This window comes from Balaenoptera borealis (assembly GCF_965194805.1).
Source record: "Balaenoptera borealis genome assembly, chromosome: 10".
Classification (NCBI taxonomy): Eukaryota; Metazoa; Chordata; class Mammalia; order Artiodactyla; family Balaenopteridae; genus Balaenoptera; species Balaenoptera borealis.
Genome location: NC_138874.1, coordinates 115,123,401 through 115,151,367, shown reverse-complemented (window position 1 = coordinate 115,151,367; position 27,967 = coordinate 115,123,401). Strand labels below are relative to the sequence as shown.

The 27,967-nt window shown below is 49.6% G+C and overlaps 1 protein-coding gene across 2 annotated transcripts in view; it reads right to left on the bottom strand.

Moving 5' to 3' along the window:
• Positions 1-27,967, bottom strand: part of MGMT (O-6-methylguanine-DNA methyltransferase) — a 283,621-nt gene that overhangs the window by 41,132 nt on the left and 214,522 nt on the right. For both annotated transcript variants that reach the window (XM_082407398.1, XM_082407399.1), the window contains exon 3: positions 3,907-4,067. In XM_082407398.1, coding sequence (XP_082263524.1) covers positions 3,907-4,067 — 161 coding nt within the window. The remainder of the gene's footprint in view (positions 1-3,906; positions 4,068-27,967) is intronic.

Genomic DNA, 27,967 nt, shown 5'->3' with positions numbered 1-27,967 from the left:
TGGCAGGCCTGCCGCCCATCGCCTGGCCACGCCTGCCAGGAGGGTCTTCAGGGGCAGAGGGAAGGAAGCGTCTACACACACACATTCTGGGTCTGAAAGCAGATCTTAGCTTTTTGTAGGCCTGCTGTTCTTGAACTCATTGTGAAATACTGTTTTCGGCACAGTGCTTCTTTAGTCATTCCAACGGCTTTTGCCATCGATCTCTAAGGCTACAAGTATTAAGATGTATATTATACAAAGAAGCTAAAATTTTTTTGTAAGTAAATATAGAGAATTGAGGGAGTATTCACAGAAAATAAGTTTAAATGATAGTTTATTATGAAAGAAACAGTAAGATTTATTTCAGGAATCATGGCTTCATTAAACAACTATTTCTTGGAGAAAAATGAATTCAAAATAAACAAACCTGACCTTTTTAAGAGGCTATATATTATAGGGAGGACCCAACCTCCCTAAATGCTTCACTGCGGACAGCTAGCTCATTAGGAAAACACAAACTCCCTTCACAAAACTCAGAAAACAAAACATTAATTTGTTTTTGAAATTAAATGAGTAAAACACCAATCCCACAAGGAATTAGAACACTTCTTATGCACACTCACCTTTCACTTTCATTTCTCAACAGCACGTGAACCTCACCCCCACCTGCGGCCTCTCCTTCCCACAGAGAAGCCCCACCTGCCGCGGCCCAAGAAAAAGGCAGCCACCCAGGCCTCCGGGCTTCTGGCCAGGAGGACAGCTCAACGGTTCCTTGTCAGAAATACCCAGATAATTAACTTGTTCCTACTCAGACTTCAGAAGTCCTCCAAGTTAAGAAGTTGAATGATGTGAAATTTCCAATATTTGACGTTTTAACCTACAAAATGGCAATTCCATATGGTTCAACTCAGCACCGTTTTGTGACCAGCCTAACAAAACAAATAGACGGAGAGCACCACAGTCATCTGGAGGAAGGAGCCTGAGAGACGAGCGGTCCTGCCCGAGCTGAGGGGCCTTTGGGCAGCAGCAGGCCAGGCCAGGCCAGGCCAGGCCCGGGGTAGTGGGACAGACAGCGCAGCCGGAGAAGAGGCCAGAGCCTTCCAGGCCGGGCTCCGGGAGTTACCTGTGGAAGTGCTCAACTCAACGAGGAGCTCAGTTATCACTACGCTTCTAACCAAGTTGAAACAGGGAGGTCTGCTCTAAATCTCAGAGGAATATGATGAAAAATGACACCCGAAAGGATGTTAAACGTGTTCAAAATCTGAGATGCACAGAAAATAGCATTTGCCAAGGAAGCATTTATTCCACAATAAACGCATCCATTGCTCCCCATTTGCAAAGGTTTCTTTTCTTGTGTTGATTCACAGCTTCTAGAAGCTCTGGGGCTGCCAGAGCACTTTCCTTGCGTGGGCCTTTTCCGCTCACCACAATTTCACTGGCTAAGGGACAGAAAGAAAGAGAGCAAAGCCAACCACCACTGGACAGAAAGGGGTGTCACCACATCCGGGGGTTAGTGCCAATTAACTCCGTGTTAGCAATCATATTACAACCATCTACCACCTCCCTTCTTAAAATGTAAAATCCCCACACCTGGGCCCTGCCTGGGACGTGCGATTGAGCTAAATTAGAAACACCTGGCTGGCACATGCTGCTGCGTGGGAAATCCTGGCCCTACAGCAACCACTAACTGTCAGCAGGCGGGCCTAGCCTGGGGGACCTCCTGCCACCAGGGGGGTGCGAGAGGCTGCCCTCACTCCAAAACCCAGCTGGAGGGGACCTGGCCTCAGCAGTGAGTGTCCACCAGCACTGCAGGGCTTGCCCAACAGGGGATGGGCTACTGGGTGACTGGACGGACTTCATCCTTCCCCAATGCCTACCTGCAGCTTGTCCTGGTTGCCCAGACTGACCATGACCATGACCATGACCAGCTGGCAGAGGAGATGGCCAAGCTTGGGCCCAGAGCCGGGAAGGTGGGGGGCGGCAGGGTGAGAGTGGTCCCAACTCTCTTCAAGCACTGAGGACAGGACTTCAGGATTTTATAAGCTCACCCGCTGCTGACCCCCTCATTAGATCATACAGATCCTTCCTGAGTTGGTTTCGTAATTTCTCTGCTCTGAAATTTTCCAACCCTTAAATTTCAGCTCACTTATGTGATAAATGTAAAGAGAAGGAGAGCCGCTTGGCCAGTTCTCTCCTGCTCCTGCCAGAGCAGTAACCCCCAAATGGCAACAGGAGATCGAAGAGTTCACTGTTCCAAGGTTCCCAAGCCCCTACTGTAAAAACAAGCCCACCGGGCTTCCCTGGTGGCGCAGTGGTTGAGAATCTGCCTGCCAATGCAGGGGACACGGGTTCGTGCCCTGGTCTGGGAAGATCCCACATGCCGCGGAGCAACTAGGCCCGTGAGCCACAACTACTGAGCCTGCGCGTCTGGAGCCTGTGCTCCGCAACAAGAGAGGCCGCGATAGTGAGAGACCCGCGCACCGCGATGAAGAGTGGCCCCCGCTTGCCGCAACTAGAGAAAGCCCTCGCACAGAAACGAAGACCCAACACAGCCATAAATAAATAAATAAATAAATAAAATTAAAAAAAAAAAAACAAAAACAAGAAAACAAGCCCACAGCAGGACCCCCATCCTGCGCCTGGCAAGGGGGCGGGGCACACAAGGAGAGTCACCCACACCCTCGACTCAGCCCGGCGACCTGAGGTGCTGGTTCCGAGCAGGCGGTCAGTGCTGGGCGGGGGGGCGACGCGGCCACAGCACCACCTCAGCCCGCGAGGGCCCCATTCTCGGGGGCAACAACGGAGGGTCTCTGGACATGAGTAGGGCGTGGGGCAAAGGCCCACTCCAGCTCTCATGCCCTAACCTAGAGACGCCCTTTTAGACGTTCTGGGGCTCCCAGCAGAAGACACCGTCTGGAGACAGCCCTACGTGATGCAAGGGGGCTGACGTGGTACCCTGTTCAGCTTCAGTTCATTACGAGCAAAAACGTCCAGGGTCCCACCTGGTCACTCATCGGACCTTGTCAGTCAACTCAGCTATTAGCTCACCTGGCTTGAACTTTCCTACCTGCCTTCCCTGAACCTGCTCCACCTTCAAGTTCAGTTTTGCTGAAACCACAGCAGCAGCTAGAACCATTAAACTTACTGAGCGCATTCCATTTTGAAACTCAAGATGGCTTTAAATTTACCTCATCTAAAATCTCAGGGTAATTTTTTTTCCTTACGTGTATGCATCTATATGTATATATCTATATGTAAGTATATACTCAATGATATTAAAATGACCATGAAAAAATCACTGTGCGAAATAAACCTCTGGTATGTGTCTAGAATGATTTTAGTTGCCATGATTAAGCCTCAAACAAAAGCTTACAAAGAAACGTCTGGGAAAGTGTTTTTCGGTTATCGCAGACTTTATGTGCCATCAGCCCACCGCATGTAGACAGTAAGTTCATCCCCACAATAATTCATCCCTTGCGAATACAATATTTAACGATGGTAAGTTTGAGGGGTTAAACTGAAAACTTATTCAAGAAGACACACTGACCGAGTGTATGGAGTGGCCAGCTGTCCACGCATGAGCCTCGTTCTCTGTGCTGTTGGCAAGCAGATAAAGTTCACAATAAGCTTATTGAAAAACTTACTGCCATTCAGATGTGTTCCCATGTAAACCTTTCAGCCAGCGAGAGTCAGGAGTCGATCTACATGGATCATTTGTATTGCCTTTGCCAAGAATTACGTGACCATGTGCCAAAACTAACACAACCACTTGGAACGGGTGGAGACTGCGCTCCCCTAACCGTTCAGTGCGGCCACACGCTGCCTCTGTCCAGACGATGCGAAAACGCCACGTCAGTGTGGTCAGTAACCTGAGCTGGGAGGTCAGCCCCCCTGAACCAAACACTGCGAGGCGGCCGAGGTACTGACCTTGCTGGAAGATGGGATGGTGAAGAGCAGGCACGGGCAGCTCCTCGAGGGCCGCGGGCTCATGGAAATAGGCACCCAGCCAAGCTGCACACTGCACCAGGGGCTCCGTCACGTTCTCTGGACCTCCGGGCCGCTCGGGAGGAGCGGGGGCCTCCCCGGGGCTGCAAAAGAGATAACAGGAGCTGATTCAGCCTCTAGGCCCAGCGTCCACACGACTAGAAGCAAACAGAACACGCCCACTGCCTCTAAATGGGTCAGCCTGTAGCTGCCTTGCAGGTGTGCACGTCTCGCCTAGGTGTGCAACGGGCGCCAGGACGGCAGAAAGGTGCCGGCGGGAGGACGGGGGCCGCGGCCGGGGTCACCCCAACCCGCGCTTCCACCTCCAGCTGTGAGGACACGATCTCTGGAAAGAGGCAGTTCCCAGGAAGGACACCGGGTTCCTGAGCTCTTCTATTTGGGGCTGAGCGTCTGCAGTCACCCTGCAGAGCAGGGATGTGAGGGCTCAAGGATGACAAGCACGGAAGCAACTCCGGGGGGAGTGTGTCTGCCCATTCCTGAGACTATCACCTGCATCAGTTTTGATGTGTACAATCACCAAGTACTCATCTTAAAAAATATTTTCCAGAAATATCGATACCCTCAAAGTAATTAGCCTGCAGGCACCCACCCCTCCCACCACATTTCGACGACAGACCAGCACGGTTACATGTGCTCTGTGGCTTTGAGCTGGCTTCCGGGGGACCCCCTCCGAGTTCACACTGGGTCTCACGCTTCAGAGAGTCTACTCTGCGCGCTGGTCCCTCTGCGAGTCTCATTTCAGTTGCAGCGCTGTGACTTCCGTGCCCGGGACTTCTATCTGGTTCTCTTCTGAGTCTTCTCGTTCATTCACTGTGGTCACTGCGCTCCCTTTTATCTCCGTGAGTTTAAACCAACACATCTTAGACTCACTTCGGATGGTCTCACTGTTTCTTCTACTCGGGGTGCTAATCCTTCTGTTTGGGGATCCTGTGGCTCCCCTCAAGGAGTTGACTTCTCACCTTCAGCAGGGGCCGCTTTTCAGGGAACGTGCTCCGCTGGACTGAGAAAACGTCCCTCTGGAGAGGGTTCACTTTTGCTGCTTCTGAGCCCCCGAGTTTTATGATGGATCCAGCTTTTCTTTTAATTTCTGAGAATGACACAGCCACAAAAGCACTGGCACCAAGTCGGATTTCTTCAGATGCCATTCCTTCCTGACCTCCCAGGCCCTGCACAGACGGCAGGCTTCCCTGCACTTTCCAGCCTGCTGGGCGGGCTTTCTCTAGTCTCCTTCTCAGAGGCTGCAGCTTGAGGCTTTTGGGGGAAGGTGGGAAAAGCCTCCCCCCAGCATCCCGAGGGCGGTCACGCAGGCCTCAACCGACAGGCCGCCTCCTTCAGTGTACACTCACCACCCTTACGAGGGCCCGACTGAATATGCGAGGCCACACCCGCTTGGCGACGCGGCCCAGCACAGGTAGGACGGACGTGGCTGAAGCGCCCGGGAACACAGGCCTGACCTCACCTGCGAGAGGAGAGACACGCCAGTGTGTGCAGGGCCTTACAGGTTCAGAGACGTGTGCACTTCATCTGCAAGCAGCGGGGAGCAGCTGAAGACCTTTAAGCAGCGTCTCATAAACAACCCTGTGCTGGGGTCTCAGTCTCTGAGTCACGGTGTTCTGTAGGTCTAAGCATCTCCAGAGGTCCTTGGATCTTCCCAGAAATAAGCCTCCTTGGATGGGATCCACTCTCTTCCACAATGGAATGAGAGGTGGGTCAGGGAAGGCTTTCTAAGCATGTGAATGTGAATGGCCTTAAGGAAGGAACCAGGGAATGAATGGAAAAGAAGAAATGAGCCCTTCAAGATGACCAGGGAGAGAGGGACCACTGAGACCCCAGCTCTGTAGAGCTGGCCAGTTGGGCGATCCTGCCAGCAACACAGCTGGACTGGGCAGGCCCAGGCCTTCTCCAAGTTGCCAGCTTCTAGGGGTTGCTGGGAGAGGGCCTCCCCATGGACAGGGTCCTCGGTTGGCCCTGAACTGACAGGGCCCTTTCAGGGCCTGGTCAACAGGAGACCCTGAAGGATGGGGGCTCACTCCACAGGCAGAGAGCGGCGTCTAGTGGAACAGGTGGCAGAATGGCATCTTGGAGACACTTCTGGGGATGGAAACTATCCTCTCATTGCCCTGACTGCTCTCCCCATTAGGACGTCTGCCCACAGAAAGGTGGGGAACTTCTATGCCGTACTTGGCTTGAATATTTTTCCACGTCAGAGAGAAATTCCCAGTGACTCTCTTGCTCTGTCCCCTACTCACTCAGCAAGTAGGGGACAAAGCAGAGCACACGCAGCCCTGTGAGCACACACGTCACCGCGGGGCCGTGAGAGGGCAGCGGCCCAGTGGCCCACGCGCGACACCTGCTCAAACCGGGAGTGAGCAGAGCTAAGGGGCAGATGTCACCGCCCTCGACCCACGCAGGAAGCAGGAGAGGGACCGGGACACCTCAGGACCAGGGCGCCAGCCACCTTGGCAGGGCACCTCCTGCAGAGCCGGGCGGGGTGGGGTGCTGGTGGGGGAGGGCAGCAAACACGGGTGCCACACAGGCCTGGGTGGTCTCCAGGGCTTGAGGGGCCTTCTCGGCCATCACACCCTGCAAACGGGGCTCCCTGGGTGGGGGGCATACAGTCCAGGAGACAGGCATCTTAACCTGGGAGGCAGGGGGCTCTGTACCCACCAGTGACCTGCTTGCTTGGGGAGTTACAACCTCTTACTCAGATGCCCTGGTTCGCTCAGGGGTATCTAACAAAGGCCACGGAGCTGTGGGCATCCCGGGCGCTGCCCACGCTGGTAGCCGTTTCCTCTGGGATGCTAAGGGAACTGAAATGTGAGCTGTGTTTCCCAGCATGTCCCACTCTTAAAAGGATACTTGAAGAATTTTTATAGTAGTAAAATTCATCTTAAATTGATTTTTTATGCTTGTGCTAAAGATCTCAACCTCTGATTTACTCTGTAGTTCTCCTTTTTAACTCTTTCTCTATTGGCATTAGATAACTATTCATGGGTGAAATGTAATTAAACAGCTTTGATTCTGAAGTAAGGATTTATGATACTACATTTAAAATGAATGGCATTAAACACACACATAAAACCAGATTTTTAAAGCCATGACACAAATTTCCATTTCTACAATAAAATGAAATTTATTCTCTGCCCTGCCCTCTCCTCCAACCTCGCTCTGCTCGTCCCTGAAAGCGCTGTGGTGTGACAGTAGCACAGCGTCACTAACGGCCGCTCTTATTATGGAGGAGTTTCTCCAGGCTTCCTACCCACGAACCCTGAAACCCCGATAATTATGGGCTCCGTGGCCCACACTCATTTAAATCCCACATTCACGTCTCCCTGGGAGCCTAGCAACTCACCTAACACTAAATGCACAGGCCTGTGGCCACTGCTTCCGGAAAGCACCACTGAGTGGGAGCCCGGCCCCCAGGAGAGCAGCCAGAGAGCCAGCGCGGCAGACGGAGACGAGAGAAAACCGTCCCAACATCCGCAGGGCCAGTGCAGAGGCGACATCAGGGGCAATCCCCCCGAGACCTCCCAGGACATCCTCAATAAAAGTGATCCTGGGACTTCCCTGGAGGTCCAGTGGTTAAGACTTCGCCTTAAAGTGCAGGGGGCGCGGGTTCAATCCCTGGTCGGGAAGCTAAGATCCCACATGCCTCACGGCCAAAGAACCAAAACATAAAACGGAAGCAACATCATAACAAATTCAATAAAGACTTTAAAAATGGTCCACATCAAAAATATCTTAAAAAAAAAAAAAAAAAGAGTAATCCTGAGGTCAATGTTGTGACACTGGAGCCCTTTCGCTTTTTTTGTTTTTTTTTTTAAACTTGGCACAAGAGGGCTGGCTAGTGGCTGGAGAATGAATTTGGCTTTGCTGAGCTTTTTAACGTAACAATGGAGAGCCTGGGTACGTTTATACAGCAAACATAAAGTCACACATGGTTTGGTTTAAGGGTTTCTTCAAGAAATATGCAACTGTCGGCAACCCCAAGGACCCTGTAAGAACAAACAGGGCAACAGTGTACCACCTTCGGGTACGCTCCCGGAACGTCAGTGTGTCGGAGAGCCCTGTGTGACGCTCTCCTGGAGTCGTGACCCCTGAGAAGCAGCCAGACCCATCCCCCTGGGCTTGGAGAAAGAACGTCCTGGTGTTGAACTGCATTTCAGATTTGTTTTGACATAAACCTGTCCATCATTCCAAATCAGGACACAGAAAAGCAGGTGACATGCTCCACAACAAACTTCGGAAGCGGTTTTTTTTTGGTTGGTGTTGTCGTTGTTTTAAAATTTATTTATTTTGTTTAGTTTTGGCCGTGTTGGGTCTTCGTTGCTGCGCGTGGACTTTCTCTAGTTGCGGCTAGCGTGGACTACTCTGTGTTGCAGTGCGCGGGCTTCTCACTGCAGTGGCTTCTCCTGCTGCGGAGCACAGGCTCAGTAGTTGTGGCGCACGGGCTTAGCAGTTGTGGCTCGTGGGCTCTAGAGCGCAGGCTCAGTAGTTACGGTGCACGGGCTTAGCTGCTCCACGGCATGTGGGATCTTCTCGGACCAGGCCTCGAACCCGTGTCCCCTGCATTGGCAGGTGGGTTCTTAACTACTGCGCCACCAGGGAAGTCCCTGAAGTGTTTTTAATAAAGCAGGCAGTGATGACTTACCTAGATTTCTTAGGAGAACCCAAGACTTCACAGCATTAGATACATGAGCACAGAAGGTATCAAAGGAAGACCGTCCATCCCACCTGCACAAGGCTTGCGCTTCAAGACCCTGGCATGGAGGAGAGCGAGAAGGAAGAGTGACAGCATCACACCTGGGGAAGCGGAGGACTAGAAGGTGACCACGCCAAATTTAAATGAAATGGCCCTGAGGACAAGGGTCACGCGCACGGGAAGCCCTGCCTGGCTCTGCCGGCCTCCCCCAGGGTGCGCCGCACCCCGGGAGGCTGAGCGCCGGCCTGGGCTAGCGAGGGCAGGGCTGCCTGCTCAGGTGCCGCAGCACCAGGAACCCGCTGGGCAGCAGGTGAGTTGCCGTGGCGGGCAAAGGACGCCAGGCTGGCTGAAGCCATCAGAAAGTGCTGCTCAAGGTCTAACCCCGCATGGAGGATGGCTGCGCGCCTGGCAGGCCGCCCGGAAGGTGGGAGGGGCGTCCCCAGCTCTGTGCCCTCCGGTCTGTCCCACACGACGAATGTGCTCAACACTTTAACCCACCCAGCTGGGCAGGAGGTTTGGGTGTGTGGATTTTGGGGTGCCTCAAGACTTCACTGGCAGCAAAGAATCACTAAAATGATCATAAAATCATAAAGATGTCATGTACTTGGGCTTAAATCCCATTTGATGTAAGAAAACAGGCCCAAAGTTCCGAGTTCCTCCCACCTGGCGGGCACCATTCGTTACACCCAGCAGGGAGACTGTGTTAACACGCCGCGCACTGGCAGGGCTGTGCCTTCCAGACTCTCTGTGTGGCCCCAGTACCTTTCCAGCATCTCTCTCTTCATGGGATGAAGCAGCCTTATGGTTGAGGAACGTTAACTGGTGATGCCAGAGGGTCACCTAAGAAAAGAGATGCCAAGACTCATATTCTTCTGAGTCCCTCTGGAATCTGGCAGGGTGACCCAGGTGTTGTCCTTTAGCAAGGCTGGGAGATTAGTCCACAAGGAAGCATACGGACTCTCCAATACAATCTGAGCGTCAAGAAGCGCCCATAGCCTTGGCCGCGCACAGCAGCTCAGACCCCCTGAGGATGAGAAGCCTCGCCTCCTCTGGCTTCCAGGACTCGGTGTGGAGGGCAAGGGCCCCCGGAACTCCAGAGTGGGGTGCCACACCTCACAGGCTCAGGAAGGTGCACATTCACTGCAGAAACTTAAAACTGCAGTTGAGGTGACATTGTAAACATCATGTGGACACTCTTGCTAGATAGCCCTGGTAAACACACAATTATGTCCAAGTTAGTGGAGGCTGGTAGAGTCTCTCGCGTTTGCATCTGATGGATGTGTCCCACATTTAATTATACCTTCTTGCTAAAGCTCAGATGCTTTTCTTCCAGTGGTAGGATTGAAGACAAATAAATCATGCTACCTGCTTTCAATAAAGTCCTTTTTTTTTTTTTAAATGAGAAGGCTGAATAAAGGCTTTAAACTCTATATTCCAACCAAATTTAGTGGTTTGATTCCATTCAAGCATTTACTCAGGATCCATTAAGTACCTGGCTTATTGGCAAGAGTATTGACTTGGGGTTTATAGTCCAACTGGGCAGGCTGGGAAGGTGAAGGTAAAACAGACAGGTATCTGCCGCCCTCCTGATGGCTGTGCTGAAGGAGCCCTTCCCGGCCTGACTGGGACTTTCACACGCCATCGCCATGATGAGCGAACAATGAAAGTGACGGTTCCGTGACACTGCCTGGTGGCCAGCAGCTGTTTGGGCAATAACACCACGCGGGTGTGACAGAGTTTGTGCAGTTTGAACATTCTAGAGTTATATTAGGACACAGAGTAGAAAAAGGAGAAAGTGCTGATGCCAGTAATAAGAAACACAGATCTCAAATGATACAACTAAGTCACAGGTGAAAAAGAGGAGGCGTGACAGTGGAGGTTCATCTATGGACACAACTGGAGCCTCCCTGCTGCTAATGACAACGCGGGCAGCAGTGTTTGCTGTTTATCAGGTGCTGTTCTAAATGATTCACGTGTTAGCGTGCTGATTTCCCACACAACCCTGAGAGCAACATGTGCCCAACTGTGAAAAAAAGGGAGAACACTAATAAACATGCATGAAGTATCAGCAACATACCTGAGTCTATATAAAAAGGACAGACATAATATGTAGATTTTAATTCTCTGAGACAAGAGCTCCTACTACTTGTAACACATGAGTTTATTAACTGACTTTCATGGGTTTGATTTTAGTGTCTGTTTTCAAAGACGTTTCTGTACCAAAGGAACATACAAAAGGGAGTACAGGCCGAAGGTGGCACACTCCCAGCTTCCACGGAAGTCGACAGGAGGGTGAGCTGGAGTTCCGAGGGTCAGCTCGGCAAATCCTTACTGAGGTTTTACTGTGTGGTTCGTAACAAGAGGAACATAAATCCTGCTCCTTGCTTTTATGCCTTCCACCCCACAATCACACCCTCCCCCGCAAGCGAACTCTACAGTTAGGATCCTATCACAGGCCACCAATGGCTCGTGTCTCAAGGTCAATGAGAGGAGGAGGAAGAGGCAGTTTAAAGTTAACTGGGCCCCAGTTTACTCACTGTCAGGGTGGCCATAGGTACGTTGTTTAAACTGGGTATCAGCTTTTAATGGGCATCCTAAGCCCTCAAAATCTGGGGCTCAAATTCATGTCAGAACCCAAGCAAGACTACAGAGGGATTCGCTGTTGTACTTTAAAACACCCACCAAGAACACAGAGAAAACTGTATGTAAATTTTCAACTCCTCCCCATATAAGGTACATGTCATAAGAACCGTATGCTTGTTCTTTTTTAAAAATAATTGCTTCTTTAAAATACATCAGCAATAATAAAACATATTTTTAAGAGACAACTTAAACAGTATACTTGGCAGACAAGAATGCCTTACAAAAGCCTATCTACTTTCTCCCCTAAATGTTCAAGTTGTTAAAAGGAAAACCGTATTTTATCAACACTTTAACATATCATTAAAAATCTCTACTATTTGACAGATGAAGATAAAAACACCCCAAAACTATAGATGAATTATCAGGTCCCTAATGATTCCAAAACAATTACAGGATGCAGAGCAATCGAGTTAAATTTTATTCAAAAGCTTACTACACTTGTGTTTTCTTTTATTTTTCTATCAAGAAACCCATGAGGTTTAAGCACAATTCATTATGTATGAGGCCCCACTTGCAGTGCTTGACTGTTGATTAATAGCAAAGTTTGCTGTATGTACATTTGCAACATTAGATGCATACAATATGCTAACTTATTCTTTCACTGAAACTAATTATTTACAAAAATGACTACTTGAGACTACAATTTATTAAATGCATGCATGCAGTCTCCATTTGGCCCCAAAAGACAGCCTGGAATGAAGATCTTTTACTTGATGTGACAACTTCTAGAAATGCTGTTATTAATATTGTAAATGTGGCAAATAAAGAGTTCAAATAGCCTTATGTCTATGTTGCATTTACTTTCACCACTGAAGCAGTGAACAAAGAAGCTTTTTTAACGTTTCACACACATATGAGAGGTATATTCCTCTTTCCCAGCTTAACTTAGCTTCTAACAAGTAAAACGCTTACATGTTGGCAATGAAATAGTTTTAAAAAGAAATAACAGCTAACATAAAAATGGAATAGAAAACCCTAATCATATTGCTGCTTAAGCAGATTTATTACAATTCTGTCAAGAATTTAGTTCATTTGTTGAAAACTATCTGTAAAAACATGAAATGTTTAAAGAGTCATTCCATCAGTCTCATCAAATTCTTGATACTCCCTCAAGAGTACTTTTCCCCAAAGGATTCTGGGGTTAGGTAACTTCGCATTATTCAACCATTCTGCTCCCTTCTCCCAGAAAAGAAGAACACAGAAGAAATCAGTCCACGAATAAGAATTACAAATGTCTCATCTTTGGATGCAGATTTCAAGTGGGGCATCTGGTCAACCGAGAGCGTCTTTCAAGCTAACACTGCCATGCATGTGGCCCCGAGCTGTGGCCACCTGTTGCGAGCGTCCTCTACAGTCAGGTCTCGCTCTGCCAGGCCAACCTGTACACCCTCCACGGCTGCCCCTCTGATGCCCTCAAAGACTCCGTGTGGCCTTGCTCTGCTCTGCGTAGGCCGTGCGCCACTGTGGGCTTGGGAGAGGCAGAGAGGGGTCCCTGGCCAAGGTGAGGAAACCAGTGCCTGTGCCCCAGGAGAGGACGACAGTGTGGAAGGTCATTACGTGCTACAGGGTGCTCCTGCCAGCAAAGTCATGCACGGACACCTAAGGAAAGAGAGGAAAAGGCCCTGCTCTGGGACACAGAATTTTAGGGACACAGACGAACTGAAACATCAGTCAGAGGGCCTCTGCTCTCTACAACAAGTGTTAAGAGAAAAAGTAAATAGCACGAGGATGGGACATCTTAGGGCACGTAGTCAGATGGGTAAAAGATGACTGGTTTTCTATCATGCAATTTCATATCCTGACTCTCTCTCTCTCAACAACACAGTCGAGGTCAGCCATAGTTATTGCTCAGCATCACACCTTCACTATACAACATGGCACTTTGGAAAGGATGGAGCCACTGAGTTGATCAACCGTATGGAGATGACTCAAGGTAAACCCTTGTGTAAAATTTCGTAGCTGCTATTTACTGACTGCCTAACATGTGCCACGCACAGAATTAAAGACTGTTCTATGTTTATCTCTCCCAATAACCCCTGAGGAGGCATTATTATCTCTGTGTTCTAGAAGAGGAAACTGAGGCCCAGAGGTTATGTCATAACAACTAATCAATGCGTAAGGGATGGAACCAGGATTTGAATTAAAGTCTGTTTGATTCCAAAGACCTTAATCTGGACCATCTCCATGAAATCGAAGTACTCTTGCTCATCTCTCTGAAATGGAAACAAACGGTCCCTCTAATCATGACAAGCCCATACGTTCACATGCTCTATTCTTGATAGCATATGCACTAGATAGCATTTGGATTTATTCTCTTATTTTTAGGTAACTTCTGTTAACTTCTTCCTGATCCCCAGGACTACAATCTAGGCTCACTGCCCTAACATTCAAAGACAATGGGGATCTGAGTGTTGAATCTAGTTCTGTTATATTCTAGATGCTTCCAAGAAGAGACACTAGGTGCCCACACAGTAGGGTCTCAGGCTCGTAGACAGTGGCCACTGGCATTACTGCTCCTCACCCTTAAAGGAAGGCCATGCTTCTGTTTAAATGCCTCAATGACCAGTCCACACAACACACACTGTTCCTTTACACAGGTAAGAGGCCTAAGTCTTAGAATGTTCCCAGCCCATCACCCACCCATCCTCATTCTCCGGAAGCAAAGCCCAGTGCGATCAGGGCACCGTCCCAGGCGGTCTGGCAAGCCAGCAGGGCAGGCCCTGTGCTAAGGCAGGAGTGGACCCGGGCTGCACGGAGGAGTCGGACGAGCTCTGCTCCAAGGCTGCTGTGCGTGTCTGAGTGAGGGCCCTGCCCTGTCACGCAGCTGGCCCCAACTCTGCCTCGAGCCCCGGAGCCCGAGCTGGCACTTTCTGGGTGCTCAGCACCTGCCTCCTGAATGGATGTGTAAACAAGATGCAGCGGTGCCACCACAGCATGTGCACTGAAAAACACCCGCATTTCAGATTCCATTTTTCCAATGAATTTGCTGAAAACCATTCCCCTGGGTGGGGTGGGGGGTGGAATCCACAAAGATTTTCTGAACAGTGAAAGCCACATTGCTCTGCCTTTCCAGATTGTGTAGCGGACTGCCGAGTAACAAAGTCTGCTAAAGCCCAGGGAACAGGCCTCACGTCCGATTTTGCTCAGTTTGACAGGACTCCACAGTCAAAACCTGGAAGTGTTTCAGATTCGAAGACATAAAACTAAGTGGCTCTTCCATTTCCACTCCAGATATAAGGCAATCAATCGCATACTGAGATGAAACCAAAGAAAAATGAACTTAAACAGCCAATACTTGAGCCTTCTCTTCATTCCACGACCGCACATCAGCCTGCTGAGCCCCGGCGACCGCCCGCCCCCCTTCCACACAGGTGTCAAAGCTGATCACGCTGCACCCGTTTCTCCTTTAGGTTTCCCAGGCCTCCACAAGGAGGTGGGGAGAGGTCCCGGTGGGAAAAACCCCCCAACCACCCCCGCGGCACACAGAGGGCCCAGCAGACGTTCCCGCAGGCTCTGCCTTCCCGTCCGCGGTGGAGGAAACCCGTCCGACCAGGAGCAGGAAGCAGGGACACGCGCGCCCCTCCCAGGCCCCCCGGGAGTTCTGGGATGTGTGCTGCGCCAAGGCGCAGAGAGTCGCAGAGGCAGAGCGCGTGACAGGGAAGGGGGCCCGAGCCGGGGCCGGTGAAGCACAGCCGCTGCTCTGAGCCCCTCACCCACCATCCCGCCGTCTCCCACCGCAAGCGGTTTTTTTTTTTTAACATCTTTATTGGAGTATAATTGCTTTACAATGGTGTGTTAGTTTCTGCTGTATACAAAGTGAACCAGTTATACATGTACATATATCCCCATATCCCCTCCCTCTTGCGTCTCCCTCCCACCTTCCCTATCCCACCCCTCTAGGTGGTCACAAAGCACCGAGCTCATCTCCCTGTGCTATGCGGCTGCTTCCCACTAGCTATCTGTTTTACATTTGGTAGTGTGTATATGTCCATGCCACTCTCTCACTTCGTCCCAGCTTCCCCTTCCCCCTCCCCGTGGCCTCAAGTCCATTCTCTGCATCTGCGCCTTTATTCCTGTCCTGCCCCTTGGTTCTTCAGAACCACTTCTTGTTTTTTTTTTTTTTTAGATTCCATATATGTGTGTTAGCATATGGTATTTGTTTTTCTCTTTCTGACTTACTTCACTCTGTAGGACACACTCTAGGTCCATCCACCTCACTACAAATAACTCAATTTTGTTTCTTTTTATGGCTGAGTAATATTCCATTGTATATATGTGCCACATCTTCTTTATCCATTCATCTGTCGATGGACAATGAGGTTGCTTCCATGTCCTGGCTGTTGTAAATAGAGCTGCAATGAACATTGGGGTGCATGTGTCTTTTTGAATTATGGTTTTCTCAGGGTATATGCCCAGTAGTGGGACTGCTGGGTCGTATGGTAGTTCTATTTTTAGTTTTTTAAGGAACCTCCATACTGTTCTCCATAGTGGCTGTATCAATTTACATTCCCACCAACAGTGCAAGAGGGTTCCCTTTTCTCCACACCCTCTCCAGCACTTATTGTTTGTAGATTTTTTGATGATGGCCATTCTGACTGGTGTGAGGTGATACCTCACTGTAGTTTTGATTTGCATTTTCTCTAATGATTAGTGATGTTGAGCATCCTTTCATGTGCGCAAGCAGTTTTTGATTCGTTATCTTTGTGAGGGAATGGCTTCCCTCCTCCCGTGAGCCCACAAAGGAGAAATAACACCTTTGGTAGTAACAGGGCTAAAAACATACTGCCCACCCCAATGTAGTTTCGAAAACTGGTCTCTCCACACAGCTTCAAGTCTACTTTGTCATGATGCGGTTCAGAAAAAAAAATGATTTTTCATCTCAGTAAGGGAATATGTATTAATTTAAATGCTAAAATAATAACTAAATGTCCTGAAGACACTACTCTTTTCTTTCCAAAAGGCATGTATTACATGGCGACTGACCTCCATGGGGTTTAGTCCCATTAACTTGAGTACTGGGCTTATTAATAAATAATCCTGCCACTAAATTACCTGTCGAGTACACTGGTTTGTACAGTTCTAAATAAATAATAGATAGTTCCCTATTATCAAACACAGTGAAGTTTTAAAAGAAAAGCATAGCTTATGATATAAGACAATACTGCAGTTTCATCTGGGAACAACTTTCTGTAGCTCCTTTCTCAGAAGGCCTTTGCTTCGCCTGTTTATTGTTGCAGCTGGAGCACGTTAGCTGGTGAGCATAGCTGGAAACACCGTATTTAATATCAGACAAGCATATTGACTATACATTAGTGGCCAAAAAAATCTTAAGCAACTATTAAATGGACAGTTAATGTAATTGTATTTTAAAACTCTGAGGTCATATTTAATTTTGAATTGAAAACTCTTAAAATGAGCTTCCTGGCAAGGACGCAGAGTAATAAAACAACATTAACTACAGAAAAAAACTAAAACTCACATTATTAAAATAAATCCTTCTTCCAGAATACTAATATTTGCAAGATAAATTACAAGAAGCAGAAAACATTTGTACTTCTTCAACAAGTATTGTCACTGGCACTGGAAATCGGGATTGTCAACTTGAAGGATGATATCATTCTGAACACAGAGCACAGATGCCATTTCCCACCGCCCTTTCTTCCTCGAGCTGGCGCCTCTCCCAGCATCTTTTGTCTTCCTTCCAGGGTGCTCAAACTGAGTTTAGCAACACCCTGAGGTCTTCCAATCACAGGTCTACCAGCAAAGAACCCAATTATGTTCAAGGGCAGGAAGTAGTGTAACGGGGGCGGGGCGAGGCCTGAAAAGAATGCGCAGAGGCCGGGCGGAGAGTGAGGAGGAAGGACGGGTAGGAAACACTTCAGCTGCAAAGCCAGCCAATTAACATTCCCTTTAGGAAGCACCGATTTCTACTCAAAGCAGGTTGGAAAGTCCAATTTTATATGCCTTTTTCCTCCTCTTAAAAATCAATACAGGCCTCTGGCGGCTGTCACACTTGCAGGCAGGCGGGTCTGTGGACCATGAGCTCTGTGCCTGGACCCGGTTCACAGCCCTCCCAGGGGAAGAGGGAGGGGCTGTCACAGGGTTTGCAGCAAAAAGCAGGCAGCGTTTATGTACAGGTGTTCTCTGACAGCCAGGACAAGGGAAGAGGCCCTGTGCGCACACCCCGCAGCCGGCCGACAGCACCTCCCAGTGTGCCAAGCCTTGATTTGACCCTGCAGCCCTCACCTCGAGCTTGAGAAGAGCGGGGGGCGGGGTGGGGGGAGAAAGAGCCGAGATGGTTCAGGCGGGAGCCTGCAGGTCCCGTGCGCCCCTCCCCTCCCCCCAGCACGTCCTCTCCCTGCGCCCCACGGGGACCACCCAGTCCCCAAGGTCAGACTGTGGGCCCTGGGCCACGGCCTTGTGCCAACCAGGACCACAAGGAACCGTCCCCGCTCCGGAGTCTCTCTTCTATTCTCCGCTCCCCAGTCCTCAGCCCTCTCCCTGGCCCGGGCCTCCCTCACCGCTGACGGTGGCTCTGGTGAGGACGCTGCCCCCAAAGGCCCTAGCGCCCCAGTCCCACTTCAATTCTCTCTGGCTTCGGTATGTCTCAGGCTTGAGTAATTTTGAGACCCTTTGAAAAGGAGTCTCAGATGCTCAAGAAAACTGTAGTTTGCGAAACAGTTAACTTAAAAAAGGAAAGTCTTGTGATGTGAAAATGTCTTTCAATTGTGAAATACTACAGAAGCAGCATTTCACCTTTATAAACAGCGAGATGTTTATTCGTAAAGATTTTAACTGCAATGAAAGCATAAATGTAAACATCTCATGAACTCACAGATTCCCTGGAAGGGGAGCACCTTCCCCCCGCCCCCGCCCCCAGAGGAGCAGGGTCAAGACCAGGGCTGCTCTGTGCTTGCCCCCATCCTCCCTTCTCCTCCCAAGTCTGCTAGGAGACCAGCGGAGAGGTGCAGGTACAAAAATAATCTATGAGAAACTAGATGTTACAGGAAACTCTGCTTTTCACCGGCATGTGGACACTGCCTTGCGATTACCTTTATTTATTTCTGTGTAGTGAAGACTGGGTGAAACTTACTCCTGCCCGCTTTGCCAGAGCCGGTTCACTCCAGATAACCTACCGGGGTGCTGCATCCCTGCCATACTGGGAACAACGGGCGGACAGCAACAAGGAAATCTGGGATCCCCAGCGTTCCCTCAGGAGAGACCATCTCCACTTACACATGAACTAACATCACAGTTTAGCCGCTCCTGGACATTTTCACGCTCAGAACGTAACGCTACGGGTCCGTCCACTGTAGGCCCTCAGCTCAGGCCCTCGACCCCACGTTCATGCTGGGCCGGTACAGCAGCTGCTCTCCACAGCACCTCCTTGCCAGCAGTCACCCGGCACTTGGAGCCATCACTGGGCTCACATTTGGCCCCATGTAGAATTTTCAAGATCCCCGTGGTCGGCACGGTTCCCACGGCTACTCCGGTCAGGGAGGCTGTATCGGAGCCCAGCCAGGCCCGTTTCTCCACCTGCACAAGAGCAGAGCTGTGGCAGAGGCAGTCGGCCGCGCGGCCGAAGAGGCAAACCGCCTGGCCCTGCACACAAGGTGCGGGCGGACCCTGGCCTACACGCGTCGACCGGAGCTGCCGTGCCTTTGCTCCGTCTCTGCAGGTGGATCCCAACCTCGCCACACCGCTCCTCCCACCTGTAGTGCCTCCAGGCTCAAATCCCTCTTCAAACCCTAATTCGACCCCTAGCTAAGTGGGGTCCCCTCTGTGAGCTCTACATCCAGCTAGCCGGCCCGTGTGGATCTCTGGGGTGCCGGTCTGGGTGGGGAGGCAGAGGTTGCTGGCACCGCGGCTGACGTCTGCTGAGCGCTGGCTGCGTACTGGGCACCGTGCTTGGCGCTCGGCCTGCGCTAACCCCGTTTCGCCCGCATCACAAGATACGAGGTGAGATCTGGATTCCGGTTTTACTGATGCAGAAACCAGTGCTGAACGGATTAACAGCAGCCCCGCCACACGGCTGAGAAGCGGCAGAGCAGCGACAAACACCCCAAGCCTGACCTGAGCTGAGCGCTGGCCTCTCGAGCCTGGTGCGGCGCCTTCAACCACAAGGGCACACGAACAAACACGGCCTCGGGGGAGATCCTTCCACAACCTGGGAGAAGCACAGGCCCCACCCTCTCTCCCGGTGCGCACCAGCCCCTGACCCGACGCTCCGGGGGGACCTCCCCTGGACGAGAGCTCCCCGAGCCCCTCCAGGCCCTCGGCCTGTGCTTCGTGACCCGCCTCCCTTTGGTTCTCACACTTCTCTGCTCCCTCCTCCACCATCTCGCCTGAGAACCACAGCCGTGGAAACTGTCCCCTCCAAGGCCGCCGTGCGCTCCCACGATCAGAGCCAGAGCCAGCACCCGCCCTCGGGCGCTCCGGCCTTGGCGCCCGAGGTCCAGGCGTCCCTCTCAGCGCTGCCCCTTCTCCCGGGCCCTCCGCCCCTCGCTTCATCGGCTCCCCGTCTCCCAGCGTCCTCCCTCAGCCCGTAACACCTTCTGATTTTCCTACTGCCACCAGGCTGGAAACCCCTGGACACACGGCTCTTGTCTCCTCTCCCTCCTGTCACCACCACACTCAGTTCCCACCGCATCGTGGACAATGACCGCAGCCTCCGAACTGGCTTCTCCACACTCAGCTCCCACCCAGAGAACCTGCCGAAGTCAGATAAACCGTCCCCAAACCCTGCCTGGCGCTCGCCGCCACCCCGCTCACGGTCCTTCCTGACTCCTCATCACGCAAACACAATCAAATCCAAACTGCGCATCTGGTGTTGGTCAAGGCCCTCGCAGCCTGGCCCTGACTCAGGTCCTCCCCTGGGGGAACCCTGAGCTCCAGCCAATCTGGCCGCTGCCCTTCCCCGTTCTGTGCTGGGCCTTCCCCCTCCAGTCCCCGCGCCTGGAGCTGACCGCGGCCCAGGGAACAGCTCCTGCGGGCAGGGGCCGCTCTGGCTCTCCTGTGTCCACAAGCCCCTCTCAGACCACCCTCCACCTTTGCACACTCTGCGCCTGGCTTCCCAAGCTGTTAGGTCTTCGTGGACTGGTCTGATGACTTCCACAGACACACCCACATGTTTGGGCATCTCTGTATCACTCACAGCAGCTGACACTTCAGTGCCTTTTGTGAAACACTCATAACGTTTGGTGAATTGTTAATGAGTAAGGGAAAATTTCAAGATAAGGGTAAGTCAGGGCAAAGAGATGGTACTGAATGTACTGGAAAGTGATTTAGGATTTACTTTGAGTAAGTATAACGACTTTTGATATATTCTATTGCCTTATTGTACTCCTGCTAAGATTCTTTTGTGTTTTCCATCAACTTTATCATGCATTCTCTAGAAGGCATAATAATTGAACTTCTTAAGCCAAACTGGTTAAGACACATGCAAATACATGATACAAACTTGCCAAGTTTTAAACTGTGTTTCTACTGCATGTCTTTGTTTTGATCAAAACTTGAAAATCTAAGAAACAGTTTTCTGAACCAGATCCAAGGCACAGAAGGGGAATTTCATGTTTTTCAGCTTTTGGTTCCACCCAGAGCCCAAGATTCAATAGACTTTCATGGATTTAAGACCTATCTGGATGAGTTCACCACTTCCAGAGAGACTCAGTTTTAGTACTCCTACATCTGTACTCTGTATGACCAATCAAATATTATGCTGTTTCAGATTTATCTGACCTATCATCATCTCTTCTCTCCTGGGCATTGCTGGTCCAGCACAGAAATCACTGGAAGCCAAGGATCTGAAGTCGTGCACACAGCACAAGGCAACTGCGAGCACGCTTGTCGACTCTCGGCTGGGCTGATCGGCGTGTGATCAGGGCTCAGCTAGGAGTCTTCCCAGCTCTTCCCAGAGAAATGACCCTCTGCCTGGGTGCACAATGTCTTCAGAAGAGCTGGCCTAACCATCCAGGAAAACAGACAAAAAAGAGCTCAGAAAAGGGGGCGTATGCTTGTGTTAATCAACAGACCTGCTCCACCATTTTGCTTTCCTCTTTAAACATTTTAAAGACTTAAACAAGTCAGAACTGAAGATAAATATTAACTCTTGAGCAGCTGTCCTCTTCTTGGTCCCCATGTCCCCCTCACTCCTAGTACATTAGGATTGAACATCTTCCTGCCAATCAGTACGCATGTGATTAGAAAACTAACTCCAGTTTCCAAGAATCAAACCAGAAACTCTAGCAGCAGTTGGGTCTAGAGCTCAACTCCTAGGCTTCGAAAAACTGCAAACTATCTGGCTTGCCATTTTCATTGAAATATTTCATGGGGAAAAAAATGAAATAAAACACATACACTAGAAACGGGTGACTCTGTTGAAGATATTAAGAAACAAAGGATCCAAAAGAAACAGATGTTTCTTCTGAAAAAAACCAAACAAAAAAACCCCCCAAAAAACAAAACCCCCCCGCAAAACCATGTAACACGTGACCGGTGCACTCCCCAGCTTCGAGGAAATGAGGGATGCTCCTTGAGGCTGATGTTTGAACAAACCCTCCCTCTTCCAAGTCAACGGTTCTCTTCCTCATTGCTCTCAAGCGCAATGGTGTCACTATTTTCAGTGCGTAAACAGGCGTCAAGGTGTCGAGTATGTACTATATCTGCGGCTCACTATACCAGTGGAAAAGGGGATGGAAAGATGAGGAAAATACAGCCGTCCCTCGGGCAGCCCACAACTTCCTCTACCAGCCAAGCAAGGAGGGGAGGAAGCTGCATGCCTTTGGGCAGGTCCACATTTAGTCACACCTTCCTTCTCAGGAGGCAGATCCTCAGAGAAATGCCCCTGGCTCCGCCCACGTCGGGTGTACAGGAGACCCCAGCATCCGCCTGGAGCCACTTCCTCACTTCTTCCTGGGTCCCCCGTCATCACACCCTTCAAACCCATTCCTGGGGTTTCCTGGAAGATCACTGGCTCAGGGCAACTCACATGACCTGGCAGAGAGAAATCAACACCCAGGACACGGAGAGCCCCGCAACCTGGTATCAAAGACAAGGCCTACTCTCGTCTTATTCATGTGGAATCGTCCTCCAGGTCCATCTTCATGGTACCTTGGAAGCCGATTTTGAGTTAGAGATCCCTGTGTTGTTGCTGTTGTTTTTTTTCCCTGACTCAATTGATTAACGGCAGCAAACACTTCTACTTTTAGAAGAACGGCATGGGCTCCCTTATCCAGCAGACACCAGTGCCTCCTGACGTCTGCCTCTGTTTCTATTGCTTCAGACATTAAGTCTGAAGAGCCACCAATCTTCTCAGAGACTTAAATAAACTTCTGAAGCCAGAGGAGTAATTGTCTTTATAATTGACATTAAAAAGTGGCATGAACTAGGATGACGGATGGTTTTTGAGCACATCTGCCACCGTGCATTGCCTTAAACTTAAGAATAATCAAGGGCGAGGGGGAAGAAAAGGTTTATTGGCCAATCTGGAAATCTAGGGAATAATTAAATACTGTACTTCATAAATAAAAATAGAATTAAAAACACTTCTTATTCAATTATTTAGAAACACAGATCTGCACATGCAGACAATTCATCACAAAAACGGAAGATATTTCACTTTCTATGAGGTTCACCTGCTCGTCTCAAAAGCGGACTAACTAATGGTTTCCTCATTAGACTTCCTGTAAGGATTAGGTGCTATTTATGTGACTTTCTCTGAATGAGCTCAAAGCACTAGGTGTTCTGAAAACACCTAGCATAAGCCTATTCACTCCCGTGCAAGCTATTTAACGAAGCCCTGTGTTGAACCGTTTAGTCACGGAAAGCACAACCGGCTAAATGGGGAAAGGGCCCCGGAGGAGAAGCCCACACAGGAAGACCAGCACCCACCACCGAGGCCCCAGGGGTCGTAATCCAGGAGGAGAGACGGAGAGTGGGGCTGGCAGGCCTTGGGGAACAAGTGTTGTCTTGGTCCTAAGAGCACGGGAAGCTGTCAGAAGGTGTCACACAAGGAGTGCAGGGCAGGACTGGCCCTTCTGGTGGCTCACGCCAGCTGCTGGGACTCGGCAAGGCTGCCCCTGGCTGGTCAGGAAGCTTCCAACAAGAGTCTGTCTTCGATCTTCAGTAACAAAACTCAACAGTCTCGGGCGGCTTCCCTGGTGGCGCAGTGGTTGAGAATCTGCCTGCCAGTGCAGGGGACACGGGATCGAGCCCTGGTCTGGGAAGATCCCACATGCCGCGGAGCAACTGGGCCCGTGAGCCACAACTACTGAGCCTGGGCGTCTGGAGCCTGTGCTCCGCAACAAGAGAGGCCGCGACAGTGAGAGGCCCGCGCACCGCGATGAAGAGTGGCCCCCGCTTGCCACAACTGGAGAAAGCCCTCACGCAGAAACGAAGACCCAACACAGCCATAAATAAATAAATAAATAAATAAATAAATAAATAAATAAATAAATAAATAAATAAATAAATAAATAAATAAATAAATCATAAATAGATAAATAAATAAAAAAGAAAAAAAAAACTCAACAGTCTCATTAAAGCCATTATACGGCCCTATTAAATATACTTGTTAACCATTACAATTGATAAATTTAATATATTTGGCATGTTTGAAAATCAGCAAATTGAATCGTTTATCTGACTTTCAATCAATCACGGGCATCCAATTTAGCTGGCTAACTCTCACAGAATGATCTGGAAACCTCCATGTGATGTCACTCTTATGGGTTTACCAGGACAGGCACCCTAAGCTCTCCCCATGGACATTTCATCAGCTACTCAGGCCTGCCACGGAGCTCTAGCTTCCTACCACAATGCAAAGCCCTCAGAAAGAATCCAGGCACTCCAGCAGCTCCACATCGGGTAACTACGCTTTCTCCAAATCTGTGCCAGAAATCTAAGATTCCTAACACCCGTACAGGACAATGCATTTCCTCCTTGCCGGCGGTGCTGAACTGAGCAAAGTTTACTTGTGGAAGAGACCTGTCCCTGACGAAGGGGGATAAGAGAGCAGAGCACAACCAAGGTTGTGGGGAATTTCCCACTTTCCCACTGAAGTCCTCAAAAGAGGTGGTACCTCCTTTCAATTTCAAGGCTCTGTTCTGAGTTCTGGTATTTTCCTTTGCCCTTTGAATATGATCAGCAGGGACCGTTATCACATGTACAACCACCTGTTTGCATTCATAGATTTAATTTTTTAAAAAGAAATTATGAAATTTGAGAACACATAGATGTCCTCTGAGGTGTCCAAATTAGGCGAGGATTTAGATTTGCAGAAAAAGAAAGTTGATCTATCTCACATACAGGCTCCAACAAATTTCCCTGTGGCCTGAGACCCCAATAAGCTAGGATGGCTCCCCTATATCTCTATCTATCCCCAGTACAAGTGGAGCTAATTAATATTTCAAATTTTCCCATCAGCCAGTCAAAAGCCAGACTCTTCGGCAGTTTACATTTTCTTGCAATGGCTGATTTATGCACCAACACCCTTCAACCCACAAATACGACAATAAAAATGCAGAGGAGGGGCAGAAATTTGCAAGCACACTTTTCTCTTCCACACTAGGTGAAGTGGTTTAGATAGCTGTCACTAACACCAAGGGGTTTATTAATAGGCAAAAATTAATTGTATGTAGACTGAATTAATGAGATGGAAAAACATGCACATTTCAGCTAATACTGAGGGGACGGCCTCTGCCGAGGCATCTGTAATGAAGTGGCTGGGCCATGGGACAAGGCGCAGAGCAGCTACCAGCAAGTGGGGTCCTTCTGTGATCATGGGGGTGGAGGTATTGTTAAAAAAATACACTGTGAAATGTAAACATCAGGCAACTGTTTTGAGCACAAAGTTGACCCCCGACGCATATTCTGCAGACTGCCATCTACAGATTTATAAATAAATGATTAGATGTAAAATCTCTGGAGGATTTTCCTTTTCCACAGCAATTACAGGAGCAGATTATTACCATTCGAGTGGGGTTTCAGTGAAAGTTCCTTGACTGGCAGGAATCATTCACTGCTGTCCTATGTCTAAGTCACCATGACAGGAGATCCAATGTCAGTGTGTACTGCGAACACTTTCACAAGCCAAGTCCATGTGCACGGAACGAACACGTTCTCGAGTTAAAACATATTACTGTCAATAACAGACTGAATTAAGAAAGTCTGAACTTTCAAACGTGATCAATATCAGGAAGAAGTTTCCCATATTTCATATCTGCGCTTTGTTAAAAGTTCTCGTGTGTGTGGAAGCCTAATACTCACTTGGACATTTTCTGTTTGACTGTTCTGGACCCGTTTTCTAAGGCATTAAAAATTAAAACACAAGGTAATGAGGCTAATCTGAAGAATCAAATGAGCAGCATTTTTCTAGCCTAAGAGTTTCTTTCTTCTCTAAATCATTTTTAGCTTTGGGACCTACTTTCATTCCAAGAACGGCTCTGTCCCCCCAACATCTACACAGGAAAACTCTCGCTGCTGAGACTCACTGCAGCAAAGCGAGCACCACTCCCAACCCTCTAGCCCATCTTCTCTTTTAAAAACTGCTGTGTAGTAGGAACAGCTTAAAATAAAATTATCCTGAAACAATCTGAGATTCACAAGAAATTGCCAAGGTGGTAAAGAGAGTTCCCAAGTACCCTTCACTCAGCTTTCCTCACTGACACCTGCAAGAAATCAGAGTATGTTGTCAAAACCAGGAAGTTGACATTGGCACAACACTGGTAACTAAACTACGTATCTTGTTTGGATGTCGCTAGCTTTTACTTGTTTTATAAATTTAAATTTTCATCTTTTAGGGAGTTTTGAAATGGTTTTTTATGTTTTTTAATGCAATTTTATTACACGTTTGGACTCCTATACCCACAACCCCAAGGAGGACACCGCACTGTCTATCACCCACGCCACGTCCCCGCTGCTGCCTACAGTCACACGTCCCCCGAGTCTTGGTCCGGGACAGCCACAGGCCTGCTCTCAGTCAGGGCAAGCCTGTCGTTTCAAGAGTGCTACAGAAACAAGATCACACTTTTGGGGGCTGGCTTTCCTTACTCAGCATAAGGCCCTTGGGGGCATCCACCTTGTGTCCTGTGTCCAACTCATTGCTTTCACTGGTAAGTGCCCACTCTGTGGGTGGACCCAGTTTATTTCTTCATTCACCTTTGAAAAAACACTTGAGTTGTTCCCAATTTGGGGCCATTACAGATAAAGCTACTATGAACGTCTGTGTGCAGATTCTGTGTGGACGTAAGTCTTCATTTCTCTAGGGTATACGACCAGGAGTGCGACTGCGGGACCACGTGGAAACTGTGCGCTCGACTCCGTAAGGAACCGCCATGCTGTCTGCCAGGGTGTGCAGGTGTGCAGTGGTCTCTCACTGACTTTAGTCTGCATCTCCCTGTCGTCTAATGAGCGTCTTTTCGTGCGCCTATTGCCAAACTCATATGCTCCTCGGTGAAGTGTCTTGCCCATTTTCTAACTGGAATGTTTATTTTCCTTTGGCTGAGTTTAGAGAGTTCTTTATACGTTCTGAATAGTAGACTTTTGTCACACCCTCTTCTCACGGGGTCTCTTGCGGTGCAAATGTTTAGGAACAGAATTTTAAAAAGGAATACGGATTTCTGATCTTTCTGGAATTCCTATTCTGACAAGTTTTCAAGATGGGCAGCACCTCTTCAACAGTCACGGTGCAGTCTGTCGGCTGCCACCGTCAGAGGCCCCGGGCACCCCTCCCCACGGGCAGGTCCGCCTCTGGGCGTGGGTGATGCAGCACGCTTCCCATGCGCACTGGGGAAAACTCCATTTACGTGAGACATGCTCCCTACATCATCATGGTATTTGAAATATATAATTCCTATTACCAGCTCAAATAAACATTTAAGATGTCACGGTTGGGCAAATGTATTAAGTAAATACTAACATGCGCATGGAGTGAGCGAGGAACTGCGGACACAGCTGGTGACCGGCCTGATAAGAACGCTGCCTTCGTGGTGCTCACTGACTAGCGCAGGAGACAGACGGACACAGATGACGATCTAGTGCTAGGTAACGACCCAGGAAGCACTGGTAGGGGGACCATTTTCAACGGAAATACAGGATAAAGCTCCCGTGTTCTCCTAAGTACCAAGCAGATCACCAATACCAACTGGTAACCAATGATCTGTTGACAGTCCCTCAGGAGGCATGTGTAATGTGTGGGACGTGTGTGGTCCCTGAGGAAACAGGTGTCCCAGTGCGGCAGGGGACTAGGTGCACCGGGTCCCAGAGGCGGCTGAGGTCAGGGAGGGCGTCAGAGAAGATGCGCAAGGACATCCTTGAGGGATCGAGAGCTCGGGGTGGAGAAGAAGTGGGCAGAGTTCCATATCCTGGGAAGGGAAGAAAGAGCACGTGCCATGTTCCAGGACAGGGCGTTTGCTGTCTGGGTGCAGACCACAGCCTGAGACAGACTTGAGGAGAGGGGCCTGCCCTGGAGGGCCGGCGTCTGTGGGCAAAAGGCCCCTAGCTATGCCAAGGAGTTGGGAATTTCCCCTGGAGGCGTATGAAAAAATGAAAAGTAAGCCAAGAAAAATTCAACGGTCAAAACAGCCAGAACAAACAGGCTTTCCTGGCCAAGGCAGGCCCCGAGTGGAAGATGCCTGTCAC